This window comes from Chlamydomonas reinhardtii, chromosome 13, assembly GCF_000002595.2.
Source record: "Chlamydomonas reinhardtii strain CC-503 cw92 mt+ chromosome 13, whole genome shotgun sequence".
Lineage (NCBI taxonomy): Eukaryota > Viridiplantae > Chlorophyta > Chlorophyceae > Chlamydomonadales > Chlamydomonadaceae > Chlamydomonas > Chlamydomonas reinhardtii.
This window is the reverse complement of record NC_057016.1, coordinates 2920262-2937886: the sequence shown is the minus strand read 5'-3', so window position 1 is coordinate 2937886 and position 17625 is coordinate 2920262. Positions and strand designations below refer to the sequence as shown.

Genomic DNA, 17625 nt, shown 5'->3' with positions numbered 1-17625 from the left:
TTTTACAAGGCGTATGATACGGTGGACCGCTCTTTTCTGCTCGCGTGTCTGGAGCGCATGGGCGTGGGGGCGGGCTTTCTTACGTGGGTGTCCCGCCTGTTAACTGATACACGTGGGGCGGCGTTGGTGAATGGACGTGTGTCAGGATGGGTGCCGTTGATGGCGGGCGTGCGGCAGGGCTGCCCGTTGGCTCCGTTGCTCTACCTCGCTGTGGCACAAGCCCTTCTGTCATGGCTACGCAGCCGGGGGCATGGTGTGCTCGCTAACCTTGCGTCGGTGCTGGCGTCCCAGTATGCGGATGATTGCACGCCGTTTCTGGAGGGGTTTCAGGCGGTGCCGGGGTTCCTGGCGGACATGGATGTGTTTCGGCGGGCGTCTGGACAACGGTTAAATATGACTAAAGTTGAACTGATGGTGATGGGGACGGTCGGCGGTGCTGGCGCCCTGCCGGCCGGCATGGCTGGCCCGCCCCTGCCCCCTGGCTGGCGTGTGGTGCCGGCGGCCAAGTCACTAGGGGTGCATTACGGGGATTGGGGCGCATGCTCCCCACCAGTTACGTTTGACGCCGTGATGGGGGTGCTGAGCAAAATCGCGCGCATGCCCGTGTCCATGTTTGGTCGGGCGGCCGCGGCGTCGGCTTATGCTTTGGGCAAGGTCCTGTATCATTTGGAATTTGCGGGTCTTCCCCAACTGTACGTTGTGGACCGGCTGCTAGCCAGGGTGGCGGCGGTGGTGGATCGGCGACTGTCGCCGGCCCAGTTTGATGCCAGCCCACATGCACGCCCGGTTGGCCTCTCCATTGACCTTATGCAACTGCCTCCGGCGGTGGGGGGGGCGGGCCTGTTGCCGCTGGTGCCGCATGTGAAAGCGCGGCAAGCCGGTCTCGCGGTCCGGTGTGTGTTGGGTGTGTGTGGTCTGCTGCCGTACGTGCCCCCGTGGACCCGGGTCGCGGCGGCGTGGCTGCGCCAGGTGCACCCGGCGGCAACGCCCCTGCGTTTCTTGGTGCGGGGGGCCGCGGACCGTGTGCTGAATAAGCCGCTCACCCCGGCGGGCAAGCCGTTTGCGCGCCTGCTGAAAGCCATGACTGCATTGCCCGCGGTGACTCTTGTGGCGCCGCCCGAGCCGGGCGCGTGGGTGAGTCATGTGCCGTTGTGGGCTAACCCGGCGCTGTGTGTGGACGGCCGCACGTGGGAATTGGCTTTCGCGGATTTGTTCGCTCTGCCGGGACTGGCGTGTGTGGGCCAGCTGGTTGCAGCGCATGACGGCCTGAACGAACTGCGGCAGGCATTGACAAGCCCTTGGGCGGAGGGCTCCCGGTCTGGTGAAGCGTGTGCGGATATGTATGTGACTGCTGTGTGGAGGCGGGTGCTGCACTGGAGCACGCGGGCACGCCTGCCGTCGCCCCTGCCGGGGCCGGCGTCGCCTCAAGAGGCGGCCGACCGGTTTGCGGCGGCGGTGGCCCTTCTTCCCGCTGGCTGGGCTGCCGCCGCGCGTGCGGCCCAGCTGGCTCGGGGGCCTGCCGCCGCGCTGCCGCTCCCGGTGGCCGACGTCGTGAGTGCTACGGCGGAGTCGGTGCAACGGGTGGTGCGGGGACTTGGATGGTTGCAGTGCGGGGGGCCGCCCATCCTGCTCACTGCCTACACGGTGAAGGCGGGGACCGTGCTACAAATGGCTCCACAGTTAGCCGCCCTGAAGGCTAAGCATTTGCAGTATGTGTGCGATGCGGGTGTGTCGGGGGTGGGGGCTGCCCTGGCGGCGGGGGCCTTCGTGTGCACCTTGGCCCGCTTGTGGTCGCTGAAATGGGAGAATCATCATAAGGAAGCACTGTGGCGTGTGGCCGCCAACGCTTGCTGGGCGTTTCCACGGCATGCTAGCGAGCGGGCGCGAGGCGTTACTGTTGACCCGTGTTGGGCGTGTGGGGTGGACATGCAGGATGGGGACCGGCGTCACTGGTTTTGGGACTGCACTGTTGCGCTGTCACTGCGGGAAAGTATGGGGATGGCTATGGGTTTCCTGCCGGAGGAGGCTCTAAGTGCCTTCTCTCGTGAGGAGTTGTGGTTAGTGCGCCCGCCTGCGGGGCTTGCGCCACCTGTGTGGGATGTGGTGTGTCTCGCTGCTATGTCTGCCCTGGACTTTGGTCGGCAGCGTGTGGTTATGGCCGGGTTGGCGGCGCGAGCGAAGCTGCCGTCGGCCCGGGTGCTGAGCATTGGACTTGCCGTCGTAGCTGACTTCTGGGGTCGTCTCCAGACGTTTGTGACTTTGGGTATCAGGCCAAAGGGTTGGGACGCTGTGCCGTTTGCGCATCCCTTCATATCTCGGGCTGTTGGTGACGGCATGGTTTTGCGCTTGCCGTATGACGCTGATTCCCCGCCCCCCTCGCCGTGAGAGGTTGTGCGTGGTTGGTGGCTCTGTGTGTGGGCAGGATGCACGTGTGGGCGACCGTTCTAGTACCTGGACGCTTGCGCCCTGGTTAGTGCGTGCGCTGTGCGTGTGTCCTGCGGCCTAGACGTTTCCCGGCACTCCTGTGCCTAGGCTTGTGGCGTTGAGGCACAGCGGTGGGGCTCTGGCGGGTTGAGGCTTGGCTCGGACTCACTGTGCGCGGAGTCACACGGACTTTGCCCGCGGGAGGGTTTGCAGCAAAGTCGGGGTTGGGCCCTGATAGCATGTGATGGCTCGGCGTCTTCGGGAGCTGGGACTGTCCCCTCTGTAACATCCGCATCCATAGCAGGCCAGTCTATCAGGATACTTGTCGGCAGCCGGGCCACATGTCCACATGTCCACATGTCGGTCGGTCAAAGTGTGTTCCCAAGGCGGATCATCAAACATAGCGATAGAGCTCACCGAGAGCAGTCAATTGGCACCAACCTGACAAAAAACTAAGGGGTTCTGAGGGGGTTTTGGGGGGTCGTACGGCAGGGGGGGGTCGGTCGGTCGGTCGGTCGGGGGTCCAGGAGGTTTTGTGGCATGGGGTCTAAAAAGTTTGCTCCTATCCCCCCCTTGGGCTGGGTGACCGGTGAGTGACAAGCTGGGCGACTGCCGACTGGTGAGTGACACAGGTGGGCAGACTGCGAGCCTGCATGGGCAGCGCCTGCACGGATATTTAATGCGTCTGAAGCCCCATTTACCGAGACATCCAGATGAGATGAAAACGCCAACCTGCCCCTTACCCTGTCCAATCGCCCTGCCTGTCACACTGTCGCCCGGCCACTGCTTTGCTGCACTCTGTTTGCACTTGCGCTGCGGATTCGTGGACGATGGTTGCCTGTCTGTAGGTGCGCAACGACTCTGCTTTGCAGTGTGGCGTTGCAGAGCGTACAGGCTCGGTGTCTGGCCGCCCCGGCAGCAGCAGGCGCCGCGCAGGTCCTCAGCCAGAGCCAGCGACATCTGCACGGGGAGGAGATCGTCCCGGTACCTCATCCTCCAGCGCGCGCCGCCGCTAGCCAGCCCGACCACCCACCATGTGCCATTTCAATGACAGTATACGTAATTACGTATCAAAGTATTTGCGGGTGCTCATTGCGGATGGTAAACGCCCACGAGTTACAAAGAGAGGGGGGGCGTACGACTATCTCACGAGTCAGAGCATCAGAATAGCATGTTCGTATGGCGGGCGCGCCCAACGGCCGGCTCGCGGCAGCAGGGGCAGCGTGGGTTGCGCTGCAGCCAGAGCAGCACACACTCTTGGTGGAACACGTGTCCGCAGCGCAACACCAGCAGTGCTTGGTTCCCTTCCTCCTCCTCTATCGCCATTGCCCCCAGGCCACCACTACCAGCGCTACCAGTGCCACCTCTCGACCCGTTTTGCGCCATAGCAGCGAGCAGCGCCTCTGATGACGCGGACTCAGCCCCCAACTCATCAAAGCACACAGAGCATGAGTCAGACGGGAAGACATGCTTAGGCGGGGGTTGTGACCGCAGGTCCGCCAGGAGCCTCTGTGCTGCAGGATCCTGGGGTTGCCGCGGCGGTTGCTGTGACGGAGTTAATCCGGCCGGGGCCGAGGCCATGGCTGGCGGCGCAGGTGCTGTTTCCGGCTGCTGCGCGGCCGTGGTTGCAGTAGCACTCTCGGGGCTCCGCCGCCGCTCACGCAGGGACCGCAGCGCTGTGGCAAACTCCGAGCTCTGCTCGGTGCCGTACGACAGCTCCACACGCCGCACTGCGGGGCATGAGACGGCAAGGGCACGTGACGTGTCGGCTGGAGGTCGGGCCATGCGTCCATCTGGTAGCTAGCTATTGGACGTGCATTTGGACGTTGACAGGCGGCAACCCGACAGTACACGCAACACGAATGGACCCTTTCCCCACTTGATGCACAACACCACCTTGCAGCCACATGGACCAAATACCGCCGCTACCCCCCCCCCCTTTCCTTTTCTTCCCTGCCCTGCCCTGCCCTGGCCTGCCCTGCCCCTCACCCTCACCTCCTTCCACCCACAGCGCTGCAAGGTATACTGCCCACAGCACCGGCGCCGTCAGCCCCGCCAGCCGGGTGGCCACGCCGCCAGCTGCGCCGCCCGCCAGGAACGCGGCCGCGGCGGTGACGTACATTGGGCCCAGCGCAACCTACATCCCCACCGACGTGCAGCGACACGGCGCAGAGTGAATTAAAAGCTGTGGCTTCAGCTGTGGCTTCGTGATGTCGCCTGGAGAAGCCCGTTCCGTTTTCAGCTACAGCAACGCCTGCCCGCCGCCCGCAGCTCGCAGCCCCCAGTCCCTCACGCACCTTTGCCGTGCTCCGCGCCACGAAGCTGACCACGTGCTTGATTGCCTCGTCTCCTGCTGCTGCACCCAGCCTGCCGCCGCCGCCCTGAGCCCGTAGCACCTCCTTTGCCCAGTGCCTGTACCGGCAGGTGCGGCGCAGGGGTTGCATCTTCCAGCGATAGGTGCGCGGTAGTCGGCATCGGTTGCGTTACGGCAATCTACGGGCTTCAGACTTTATGAAAGATGGACTTGCATCTTAGCATTAGGGGTGCCATGCCAACGACACACGCCACAGCCCCATCGCACCTGAGCACTAGCGCGTGTGCCAGGTGCAGGCCGACGAATACGGTTGCGAACCCGCGTGAGGCGAAGAGCGACGACACGTCCACGGTGGCCTGTGCAGAAGACGGCGCGGGCAACGGGGCGACACGAGCAGCACTCAGAACGAAGAGCTTGAGGTTTGCAGGATGTTGCAACGGTGACTCTGCGGTAACAAGGGCGGTCACGCCCCGAACCAGTGTGCACGATACATCCAGGCATTATGCACCCCTGCGGGTACGGTACAGCGTGAGCGCACCTGCGAGCCCCATGACGCCAGCGCAGACGATGAGCTCACGAGCGCTGCCGCTGAGGCGTCCGCTGACAACCCCAGGAGCGCCGCGGTGCGTAGCAGCAGCAGCCGAAGCAACCGAAGCGCCGGCGTAAGGCCTAGCTTCAGCAGCCGGTACTGCGGGATCATTAGCCCGACACGACACCGGGAGAAGCGGAGTAAGCAAGACGGGCTGAGGCCCTCGCAACCGCTACAAAATGCCTAACACTCGGAGAGGCAAAATTAGACCGCAGCTGGCCTCATGCCCGCACTCACCAGGAGGCTGCAGCCGGTGCAGACGGCGGCGGCCACCGCTCGCCACGCCGCCGCCGGCAGCCCCGCCTGGTGGGCGCCGTACAGCGCCACCAGCAGGGCGGTGGACAGCAGCAGCGACAGCGCGGGGTTGCGCCACACGCCTCGCAGCAGCCTACGCGGCGCGCGTGGTCGTCATGTGCGCGCGCATGTTCGTGATATGGAGAATGCCGGGGTAGGGGAGTAGAAGCCCGAACCACTGTAACCGAGACCCAGAAACCCAAAGCCAGTCTACACAATATGCACACACGCACACACGCACACAAACACACACACACACACACACAACACACGCACACACACACACACAAAAGACACAATGTGCCTCCATTCACGCACGCAGGGGCACGCGCGGCTCACCTCCATCCGGCCTGTGCGTACGGCTCCGCGATGCGCACTGCCAGGTCCACCGCCCACCAGGTGGTGGTCAGCATCAGCGCCAGCAGCGCCAGCGCCGGCCCCGTCACCAGCGCCAGCGCCCAGTGGCCCGTGGCCACTGCGGCGGCCGCCACAACCGACAGCGCCCAGTATGTCGCCTGTCGCGCGGGGACGGGGGCCCAGGCGCCACGTAGAGTACCCACGCGGTGGGATGCCGGTATGGGCGTGCAGTGCAGAGGGTAAAAATGACGTCCCGCTCCGAGCGCGGCACGACGCACCATCACACACAAGCCGTTGGATGCCGCACCTGCTTGCAGCGTGCTCCAACTAACATCCCTACCCGCCCCGCCAGCGCTTTGCTTGGCAGCAAGCTCGTGTATGCGGGCTTCTACTTGTGCGCCCACGACACCTGCTCACCAGCGCCAGCCAGTGCACAAGGCGCCCGAGACCTAGGTCCAGATGGAGGTATGCCGCCGCCGCCACCGACTCCAGGCCGCCACCCAGGCGAGACAGCGCCGGCCAGCGCGTCTTCTGCAGGCGCAGGCGCAGGTGCGATACCGAACCGCCAGGTCAGGCCGTCAGAACACGGGCGGCAACGCGCGGCGGCAGCTGTACGGGCGCACAGCGAGCTGAGTATGCCCCGATTGCCTGACACAACGCCAGCAGGTGGCAGTGGGCTCTGCATCCATCTGGCTACCCATCGTAACTTCCTAGTTTCGCTCGGTTCAGTTTGGTTTGGGCTGGTATTTGCAACCCCCTCACCCGCATGCTCTTTCCCGCCATAAGGCACACCACCACGCCGCCCATAGCCGCCGCCGCGCCGAAGGGCAGCGGCGCGCTCTGTAGCAGCGCCTGGCGCGCGAACCACCAAGTGCCCGCTACGCTGCCCGCCGGCCACAGCAGCGGCGCCAGGAAGCGGCGCACCACATCGCCCGCCACCCGCAGGACCGGCAGCAACAGTAGCCGGTACAGCCGCAGCAGCAGCCGGCCAATGCGCACTGCTAGTTGGAAGGCCAATGCGACCAGGCGCCAGGCAGCTGTTGCGGCGGGTTTCAGCACGTACCGATGTGTGGCTGGGGAGATAGGGCATAGATGCGTGGGGGAAGCGAAGGAGTAAAGCTCTAACATACTTGGTTTGAGGGCGTCTTGAGCACTGGGCTGCGATGCTTAAAGCGGCCCTCCGCTGCGGTGGCTCCGGCGCACCTTTGGCAGTTGAGACGCCGGCGCGCACGGAAGCATTTGCGATGGCCCGCACTGCGCGCCCCAGAGGCTCCAGGACACCTTGCCGCACAGCTGCAGAATTAATTAGGGCAATGACACAGAGTCGAGGAAATGGGGTGACATGGGGCAGGAAGTTGCCCCACTGCTGCAATCGCACAGAACACTGCATTACATTACTGGTGCATCGCTGCATCAAGACGTGCAATTCATACGCCCAACTGTAACAGGCACCCATGTTACCTGTCCATCCCCCGTGGATGCTTGGCCACAAGCGCAAGCGGAACACCCGTGTCGCGGCCACTAGAGCGCCGCACACCAACCGCACTGCCTCCACAACGTTGTTCCAGGCTTGTACCAGGTATCGGGTTACCATTTGGTCGACGCTGGAAGCAGGGGGCCACCGGCCGGAGATCGCGCGGCACTCGAGGCAGTTAGCAAGAGACTGTGATAGGTTTTGACCGGCAGCAAGGCTGACACAGCGGCAGATTGGAGCGCACACCGTTTCGTACGGCAGGAGCGGAACACGGCCCGGAGCCCGAACACCACCCCATGGCGGTCCCGCCTAGCAAACACGTAAAACACAACGAGCTCCACACGGCGCTGCTACTGCATCCCCAGAACTTCAACCGCAACCACGACGCCCCCCGAAGCCCCCTGAAGACCAAGCCACTCACGCTTCCACTGCCGCGATGCCCTCGCGCAGGGCTGGCTGCGCCGCCAGCCAGCGCACACACCGCGCCACCGCCTCAAGCGCCGGCCGCACCCTCAAAACTGCGTCCAACGCCCGCAGCAGTGCGCGCAGCAGCGGCAGCACAACGCTGTCGCCCGTGAGAGCCGACACGCAGCCGGCCGCCGCCAGCAGTGCTGCTGTGCCGTAGCCGACGAACGCAAGACGCTCCGCGGGCTGACCAGGAGTTGTGCCGGTGAGTAGTAGACAGTGCCGGTGCCGGTGCCGGTGACGGTGACGGTAGATGGCGAGGAGCATGAGAATGGGGTGAGTGAAGAGTGGTGTGAGAGGCAGGGGGCATCCGGGCTGTGAGAGAGCTGCCTGCCTCCTGGTCAGGGCCCGGCTGACCCCCACCCTAGCGTTCCCCATCGGCACCGTCCCCCTTTTGTAACACGCAGCGGCCTTTGAATCTTGTGCAGGACCCCCAGATGAAGGTTACCGCCAAACCTCCTCCGTGTTCTGTGGGCTGGTTCTGGGCCCTGGTTAACTTGGAATTGGAATTAACTACACACACACACACACACACACACACATAGACACACACATAAACACACACACGCACACCACCCCCGCCCGCCCGCCCCGTCCCTACCTCTGCTCCAGCTAGGCTGGCAGCTGTCTTCCAGCTTCCGTTGTGCCATAGCAGCGTGCCGCCGCCCGAGCCAAACACCGCCGCCCCGCTGCACAGCGCAAGCACCGATGACAGTTCCGCCACCTCATACTTGGACACACCCGGCTCTGCAGGAGGAGCGCAATACGGCGGCGTTGGGAGCGGGGCATACCGAACCGAGCAAGAATTCCACATACAGCCGACTAGCCGATGTGAAGAGTACCTTAGTTACGTGGTTTCATAACCCACGGTACATCAGAATGTGCGCAGCAGAACGGCTGCTTCGCTCCTGCCTTCCTCGTGTTTGAGACGCTTCCAGTTTGCAGGAATTTAAGCGCCAGGCCTCACCAAACTGCGCCATTGTGCCCAGCCACCCGAGCAGCCCCATCCAGGCCGCGGCACTGCCCCGCAGCGCTGCCATGCACAGCCGCCCCGGCAGCAGCAGGCGCCGCACAGCGTCGTCAGCCAGAGCCAGCGACATCTGCACGTGGGACGATGCGCCGGGAGACCCCGCGCGCCACGAGGGTGCCGGCGTGTGCCAGGTCGTACATGGTGGAGGTCCCCATGTGTGTGCTTGCCGTACCCGTTTGGAGCGTATTCGGCCGCCCCCGCATCATGCAGCACTGCACTGCGCCGCCCAAATGCGACCGTGCACCGCCACAGGCACGCTATACCGCGTCACGTCACGCCCCGCACACCGCCCCCGTGATACTGCACTCCACGCCACCACCAGGCTCGGCTCACCCACCAGACACAGCGCCACACACGACAGCAGCGGCAGCGATTTGACCAGGGGCTTCAGCAGGTCCGCGCGCGCGAGCAGGGCAGCGATGCCGACGGCCCACACGCCCAGGACCGGAATGACTATCAGGGCGTAAGCTCGCATGAACGTGCCGCGAGCAAACAGTCCAAACAGAGGCCTCAACGTGAGTAGCCGCCAGGCGAGGTCCCACCAAGTGCCGGGTCCCGTGTAGGTGGAGGCGTTTGGGGGGAGCCATAGCAGCTGCAGCACGCTGGGGAGGGTGTGGGCGAGAACCCGGTGGGGAGGGAGTTTTGAGGGGCCGTACATGCCCTCCGTGTCCTGACCAGCCCCGCTCTTGCGTAAATGTTCAACTGCCGCTTGCGCATGCAATCAGCATTATGTGTGAGCTACTTGAGCGCTCCCCGGGGTGCCTTAGGCGCAGGCTACAATTCCATCCCCTCAGGCCCTGCTGCCTTCGGGAAGGGTGAGGCAGGTCAGCGCCGCGCGGCACAGGCCCTGCCCTCGTGCCTAAGTCATTGCAACATTCTGAGACTCACCGACCGATAGACAGCACTGCGCGAATTAGAGTCGCCACGCAGGCTATAATAAGTGCCAAACTGCCCCATACCACGCGCACGACCATCAGGGCCCCGTATAGTTGGATGGCTGCAATTAAAACGCCCATCAATGTACAGTCTGAAAACACGCGAGAGCTGGAGGTGGAAGTGAACCAGGGCAGAAGTGCCCTGAAGTGAACCTTGTCGACGCAGGGAATCAGTTCCCTTCTGTCACATGTTAAAAGTCAGTGGCACCTACAATGTACAAGCGCGAAGAAAGCAAACGAAGAAGCCTGCGCCAGCTTATTTTTCGCTCAATAAAAATGAAGGTTCCAGCGATAAATTGCATTGACAGCGGTGCGTTGTGCCCATTATGATAGCAGTGGTGGCCAGACGGTCCCTGTCGAGCGAAGTTAATGGTCCGGCGGTTGGCACTCTGGCCAATGTTCCATTCGATAATCGTGAGTACATTTGATGATTATGTCGGTATTATCAAAGTCAAGGTAATTAAGCTTGGACAGCTTCCGCTTGCGGAGGGCGCGTCGGCGCCAGCAGACCGCACAGCATTGCTCACGTGTGTTTTCAGGGCCCTGTTAGCGTTGCTGAAGACTGTGTGACAAATTTGCAGCTTTGCCAAGCTACTGCGTGTGCTCCATGTTGCCACGGCTGCCTGCGCAGACGCGGGCACGTGGATGGGCCAGGATGGGCATGGCCAGCAGGAGAGAGGTCCGGTGCACCCTCAAGTCCCAGGAGTGTGCGATGGGACAGTGGCAAGGCAGGTTGGTGAAGTCCCGTAGGGTGCAGCTGATTCCCAGAATCCAGCAGATGGCAAACAATTTGCAACGGCAGGGCAGGAGTGCGCGGCCGATCGAACGCGGCAGTTACTGTACCGAAAAGTTGCTGGCTGGCCGGAAGTTTGCTTACGCGCATTCCTCACGCTCCGGGCGCCCGGCAAGTCCCAGGAGTGATGGGTGACGGAGCTATCGACAGACCCTGTAACGTGTGCGCACCTTCAGGTCCCGTATGAAGACGTAGGACTTGAAAAGATGCTTTGCCCCGCAAGGCAAGGCGTTGACATAGACAGGGCATCCCTGACATTACATGGAGGTGTTGGAGTGCCTTTAAACTGCATGGGAGCAATAAGGGTGGCGGATTGGGTTGCGGGGGGGGTGGGGATCGCTGTGAATCCTCAGATCCTGGCGTGCCCCAAAGGGGAGGGGGGGTGCGGAGGCCTGCGTGGTGGGCCTGCCCGGGCCTCCCCCCAGCCGGCCAATTCCACCAGCAAAACCCCCATACATAATCCTGCGCCGACAGACGCTAGGGATGCATTGCGGCATGTTTCACAAGATCACGGATGGAACACTGCATGTCACGGACCATCGCTGGCCCCCTGACATTGCCAGGCACCGCAATCCGTTCGCGTCCATGCGCGTCGTCTTATCACCACAAATCACGGGCTTGAAGTACTATAACAGCATAAACATCTTATCCCCGGAGAATTCACCAAATTATGCATAGAATTAAAAGCTGCAAGGGCGCCAGCGAATTTCCCATACGCGTGCGGCCGTATAGTCTGAATCCTCTTTCATGTATGCACATGTTTAGGAATTCATGCTAGCCAACATATGGCAACCCTAGGACGACAACAACAATTGGCGCGATTGTCGGAGTCGAGCGGCGCTCGCCAAGTTGCAGAGGCCAGAACCTGACGCGATGTCGGAAGCAGCCAATGCTGCAGGTGCCGATTCGCGACTCCTGCCGTCGCGGCATCTCTTGCGGGCCATACTGCTCACTCGCGTCGAGGCCCTTGAACTGCACGCGACCGCCAACTTGCTCTGCCATCTGGGCTTCCGGCCCCCGGCGCCCAAGGGAGCACTCATCTTCTTGAGTGCTATCGACGCAAGTGGTAGCAGTGGCCCCAGCTCATGTGCTGTGGTGCGGCGGCTCGTGAACGTGGTCCGAACAGAGGCTCTGGCGGCGGTGCCGTACGGGCCCCCGATAGAGGAACTGGCTTGCTGCGTGGAGGAGGGTGAAAATGGGAGCCGGACGTATGCGCTACGCTGTGTGCTGGACGCGGAGCCGAGTGAGCAGCAATGGCGGGGGGCGGTGGCGGAGCTCTGCAGCCGCCTGCTGCAGGGCCAGGCGAGGCACTTTACAATGCAAGAGGTGAGGAACAGCGAGAGGAGGGTCTGAAGCGCGGCGCCGTCGCGGGACTGGTCGCCATGGTGGTGCAACGCATGGCATTCTTATTGATTCGTCCAAGCATGCCTCCTACCTTGCAGCCCCTTCCTGTTGTCTGTGGATGTATCCCATCCCCTTTCTGGACGTGTCGCTGGCTGCAGGTCCAGGCCACGGCCCACCGCCTGGCAGTGCTGCGGGCCTGTGCGCTCAAGTTCATGCAATTGCCTTACGCAGCCCCCCCAAAGCAGCGGCAGCATCAAAAGCAGCCCGCAGGCGACACCCAGGGCCCGGGCGACGCGGACGCAGATTTCGCCGACGGCACGGGAGTAACAAGCGGCTGCAATGGTGGTGTTGGTGGTGGTCGTGGAGGCGGCAGCTTTGGCAGTGGTGGCACCGAGGCGGCTGTGGCGCTGGGTGGGTTGCGGCAAAGGCACCGGGAGGTGGCGGCGCTCCTGTCCGCCAAGGTCGCGGCCGCAAGCCAAGCACGTCTGGCGGACTGGGCTCGGAGCTGCAAGGGCTGGAGCGAAGCGGCCGCGCAGCGAGTGGTGGCGGCGGCTGCCGCGGCGGCAGCGGCGCATGACATGGCGGCGGCCGCCGCAGCGCAGGCGGCGGAGCTGGCCGCTGCTGCTGTTGCTTTTGCTGCGGGAGCCACTCGACGCGCATCGCTTGGCAGCGGCGACGCCGACAGTGACCAGCGGCTGCTGATGCGCAGGAGCAGCAGCGGCTCCGGCGGCCGCACGGCTGCGGTGGGTATCGAGCTGGCACCTGGCGGTCGGGGGCTGGGCGGTATGGAGATCGACCAGCGCGACCAGCCGCCATCACGGCCGCAGCCGCAGCCGCAGCCAGAGCCGGAGCCGCTGCCAGAGCCAGAGCCAGAGCCAGAGCCAGAGCCAGAGCCAGAGCCAGAGCCAGAGCCAGAGCCAGAGCCAGAGCCAGAGCCAGAGCCAGAGCCAGAGCCGGAGCTGGAGCCGGAGCCGGAGCCGGAGCCAGAACGGCTACTGCAATCATCACCGCAGCCGCAGCCGACACCGCCGGCGCATTCAACACTGCAACCGGCGGGCGCGGGCGTGGAGATGGGCGATGCTGCCCCATCCTCCGCCGCGCGCTCAGACGGCGACAGGCAGCAGCACGCGGCAGCAACAAGCCCAGCAGCTGCACGCGGCAGCGGCCCGTCAGCCGAGCCCTCCGGAACCTTGACGGCGATCGCGCGACGGCCACAGCCACTGTTGCCGCCTCCCCCTGCACAGCTCTTTCCATGGCTTGCACGCAAGGGCCTGCCAGCGCCGACGGTGCTGCCTGCAGACGTGCTTGCGACCGCGGCTGCAGCCGCTGCAGTCGGCGGCCCTCCCAGCACATCCGCTGCCGCAACCTCAGCTCCAAACTCCGCTGGTGCCGACGCCACCGGTGGCGGTGCTGGACAACAGCAGCAACAGCAGCCCGCCTGCGGGGCGACAGAGCATGCAGGCTCAGGGGCAAGGGTGCTGCCGCCACAGGAGCCAGCGGCGGCGCATGCGGCGGCTGCCCAGGAGGGCGGCCGCAGCGCGGCAGGCGTGCCACTTCAGCGGCAGGAAGACCCGCTGCCTGCACCGCTGGTGTCTGAATTCATGGCGGCTGCGAGGGAGCTTGCACCGGCAGGCCCGGCGTATGGTGCGGCGCCTGTGCGGCTGTGGGAACGCGCGTGGGCATCGGCAGGAGGCCCTGCAGACGCGTCAGCGGAGCTGGGGCGATCGTGGCGGCAGCAGCAGCAACAGGAGCAGGAGCAGGAGCGTGCGTGGCGCGATGAAGAGGAATTACTGGGATATCGCTACTGCCGCTCCTTCAGTACAGAGGCCGCGGTCGGCGGCTTTGCGGGTCTTCCGGGAGGAGCTGCGTGGGGCTCGGGGCTGTCCGTGCAGCTGGGCTGGCCGGCGGCGGCTGGAGGCACACACGGCGCGGGTGGCTTGGTCAGCAGCGCCCCTGACGCCGCCTGGAGACCCGCAGGCTGGGGCTCAGTGGGTGGGGAGGAGGCAGTGCAGCATGAGGCGGAGGCGGCAGCGCCGGCGCCAGCCCCGCAGGTGGTGTCTGGACCAGTGGCCGTCGCTCAGGAGACATCGCCGCTGGCTGCGGCGGCGGCGGCGGCTACGGCAGCGGCCGCGGCCGCCGCTGCGGCTGCAGCGACGCCTCCAGCTGTATCGCCAGAGTCGTCCCCGTCGATGGACATATCCTCTGGCTCGCCGGCATGTCCGCCTCCGCCTCCGCCTCCGCCGCCACCACCGCGCGACTCCGCGTCTCCTTCTCCGCCGCCGCCACAGGACCCTCCTGTGCCGCCCCCGCCTCCATCGCCACATGGCTCTCCGTGCTCGGCGCCTCCCCCTCCGCCGCCGCCACCGGACGCTCTCCGGTCGCCCCCGCCTCCTCTGCCACCTTCGGCTGCGCCCAACGACAGCCACCAGTCGCAGCAGGTGCCCGTTGCGGCTCCAGACGCGGCAGGCGCCAGCAGGGCAGCCAGCCACGAAGCCTACTGGCCCGCGGGGGCTGCCGGCAGTCCTTATACCGCCGGTTACGAAGACGCGGCGGTAGTCGCCCAGTTGGAAGCATTGGCGGCGCGGGCGCGAGCAGTGGCGCAAAGCCCGCCAGAACGGTCTGATGTCACGTTCCCGATCCGCAGCTACTCTCTGTCCTCGGACTCGGCAGTCTCGTACTCGCCCACACGCCATGTCGCTGACGGCAACGGCGAGGGCAGCTGCGATGGTGCCCGCGGCGACCGCGGCAGCGACGGTGACAGCGGAAGCAGAAGCGAAAGCGACAGTGCAAGGCACAGCGGCGGGGATAGCGACCGCGGAAAGTACGGCGATAGCGACGGCGACGGCGGAAGTGGCAGCCGCAGTGACAGGGTTGGCGGTGTGAACGGTGATGGTGGCACCGGCTCCGAGGTGGCACAGAGCCGGGGGCTCTGGGCGGGTGGTGAGCGGGTGGACCTGCCGCTCCCGCCCCCACCACCCTTCCCGCCCCCACCACCCTTCCCGCCGCCGGCTCCGCTGCATCCCTGGGGGAACGCTACCACAAGCCTGGACGGCACAGGCAGCGCAGGCGGTGCTGCCGTCGGTGGTGGCATGGGCGTCACAGACCAGCCGCCTGCACGCAAGCGGCGCCGGCTGACACGCTGGGGCCCAGAGCCTGTCGCTCAGTCGGATGGTGAGGGCGCGGCTGACGGTCTCGGTACATCAGGCAGGGACGCCGATACCGATGCAGGAGGCGGTGGCGGTGGTGGTGTTCACAGGTCAGGCGAGGACGAGGAGATGCATGCTGCCAAGGAGCAAAGCAGCAGCCCAGCGCCCCGTCGTCTGGGCTCACGCAGCCGCGCGGAATGCAAGGGCCCCGGCTCACACCGGAGCCGCAGCCGAAGCAGGAGCCGGAGCCGGAGCAGGAGGCGAGGGCGGGAGGGGTTCCGCAACCGCAGTGACAGTAGGGGCCGGGACCGAAGCCGAAGCAGAAACCGCAGCAACGATCGGAACCGCAGCCGGAGCTCAAGCCGGGGCTGGAACCGAGACCGGAACCGTGACCGGGACCAGAGCCGGAGCTGCAGCCGCAGCCACAGCCGGAGCAGCAGCAGAAGCCGGAGCAGAGAGCGAGGCAACACCAATCGTAAAAGCGGCCGCAACCACCGGCGCAAGGCAGGGCCGGGGCCTGTGAACAAGCAGGAGGAGGCTTACGTGGACAAGTTGGCAACGTTCGTACGCCACAACCCGGGAGTCCATCTCTCTGACCTGTTCCGGCAAGTGGTGGATGGGGCTGTGGATGGGGTTGTACTGGCCTTGCTGTGCCCTCACCGTGGGTATCGGGCGCCTGCGAAGCGCGCGTGCATTGGCCATACGAGTGCGCGGGGGCGGGCGCAATGTCCTGTGGGCGTACATGGCACGGCAAGGCCGCCATGACAAAGGGCGCATGATACCAGTAGCCGCGCACCTCGCACGCAGCCTCATGGTTTGCGGCGCTGTAGTTCACTCGGGACCCGGCCTCGCGGCATTTGCACCCCAACTGCAGCCGCATGGTAAATGTCAGGGTGTTGCCGCGGTAAGGGTAACCTTCCTATCGGTGAACAATCTTTGCACAGGAGGGGCATGGATGTCCCGCGAGAGGTGTCCAGCCGCTACAAGAACATCACAGGTAGGCGGGCATGAGCGCGCGTGGAGTCTGGGTGCGATGCTGCTTGGCGTGGCGTCTTGAGGTTGCGTCACATGCGGTACACGCTCCCTCTGCGGAGTCCCAAGCTTGGGCGTGCACATCCGGCCGAGTTTGCCGCATCTACCCGTGTGCGGTGCGGCGCTGCGATGCAGTGTGCACTTTGGGCTGTTTGCCGAGCCTAGTTGCTGTCTTGCTGACCCCTTATTTGGCTACTCCGTGTGCCCGGCCGGACGTGTTGGGCCGTTTGACAAACGGCCCAATCGCGGTATATAACACAATCTTATTGTGTCGCGCCCGCTGTGGATTCAGGGTTCCTCAAGAAGTACGCCAACAAGTGCTGGGACCTGACCGCTGAAAACCCCATTCGGCTGTATGCGGTGGGCAAGGCCCCCCCGCGAGTGCTCGTGTCAGGGGCTTGGCGGCGGTGATAGGATGTCCCTGTGGGGCGGACCCTCTGGGCCCCGTTGCATGGAAGGCCGAGGTCAAGTTCAAGGTCGAGGTGATGGCTGATGGTCCATGGATTGCGGGCTGTGCTGGTGTCGGTGGGGGAGGAGCCGAGGAGGAGCCCTGGCGCAGTGGCGCTGGTGAGGTGGCTAGCGGCGCACGTGTGTGGGCTGTAAAATCGTGCAGTGATATTAAAGTTTGGCTGGGGTAGGGTAGTAATACGACTAGCCAGAGAGCTTGAGAGCTCCGTGGGACGGAATGACTGACCGGGCGAAGGGCGTGCGAAAGGCGGTGTGCAGCGTGTTCGTGTTTGTGCACAGTTGGAGGTTAATGACGAGTGTTGCGGAACTAATGCGTACGCAGACGAGGTGGGATGCCTGCCAGAGTACCCGAGCCATGTTTCAGAATACCGGTAGATGCGCTGACATGCGGGTTGTGCGCAGTGCGCTTTTGGAGTTAAATGGGGCTGGACAGGGCTATTGAGAGTGATCACCATGGCGCTGACTGATGGACACGACCTTTTTGTCTCCTTGCCAGGGCTTGCATCTTCGCGGAGCGGCAAGAAGCGGGCCCCAATGTAGGCTCTCGGGCGAGAAAGCTTGGGCAATTCTGGGGATGCATTCTCGCCGCGTACCGTATGACTGCATACGGTCCCCAAATCTCGCCAACTATCGCTTCCTGGGGGGGGGGGTTGGGGAGACGCTTAAAACTAGGCATTTCTGGGGCCCCGGATGCCGTGGACGAGAACGTGGTTAAGGCCTTTCTCGCCTGCCAGGAAGATGCAAGTCCTTGCATCGGCACCAGCTTTCTTGGATGGACAAGTTCGCATGCAGTGCAACGACAGGCGGCAGTTGTGGTGTTCAGAACCTGCCGAGGCCAGCAGCAACCAGGGTAATCCAGGAGCGCTGTTCGCTGGTGTAATCTGGCCGTACTATACCTGGTAGCGGCACCATGAAGTGCAAGCTGCCACGAAGACGCGCGGGTGCAATGAAAACGCGTGG

General features: G+C 64.4%; 2 protein-coding genes across 2 annotated transcripts; one reads left to right on the top strand and one right to left on the bottom strand.

The window, feature by feature from the left end:
- Positions 1–3528: 3528 nt before the first annotated feature.
- On the bottom strand, positions 3529–10323 carry CHLRE_13g583750v5 (uncharacterized protein). Its single transcript, XM_001693546.2, has 16 exons — positions 9836–10323; positions 9285–9549; positions 8885–9017; positions 8519–8664; positions 7874–8103; positions 7440–7582; positions 7182–7271; positions 6741–7051; positions 6396–6509; positions 5961–6136; positions 5565–5715; positions 5277–5426; positions 5006–5094; positions 4722–4836; positions 4420–4561; positions 3529–4154 (listed from the first exon to the last, which is right to left on the bottom strand). Exons 1-16 carry the CDS (start codon positions 9961–9963, stop codon positions 3586–3588), a joined length of 2952 nt encoding a protein of 983 aa, XP_001693598.2. The 5' UTR covers positions 9964–10323; the 3' UTR covers positions 3529–3585.
- Positions 10324–11353: 1030 nt separating this feature from the next.
- On the top strand, positions 11354–17557 carry CHLRE_13g583700v5 (uncharacterized protein). The gene is made up of 4 exons (XM_043069620.1): positions 11354–12001; positions 12178–15770; positions 16110–16162; positions 16490–17557. Exons 1-4 carry the CDS (start codon positions 11549–11551, stop codon positions 16606–16608), a joined length of 4218 nt encoding a protein of 1405 aa, XP_042917595.1. The 5' UTR covers positions 11354–11548; the 3' UTR covers positions 16609–17557.
- The last annotated feature ends 68 nt before the right edge of the window (positions 17558–17625 follow it).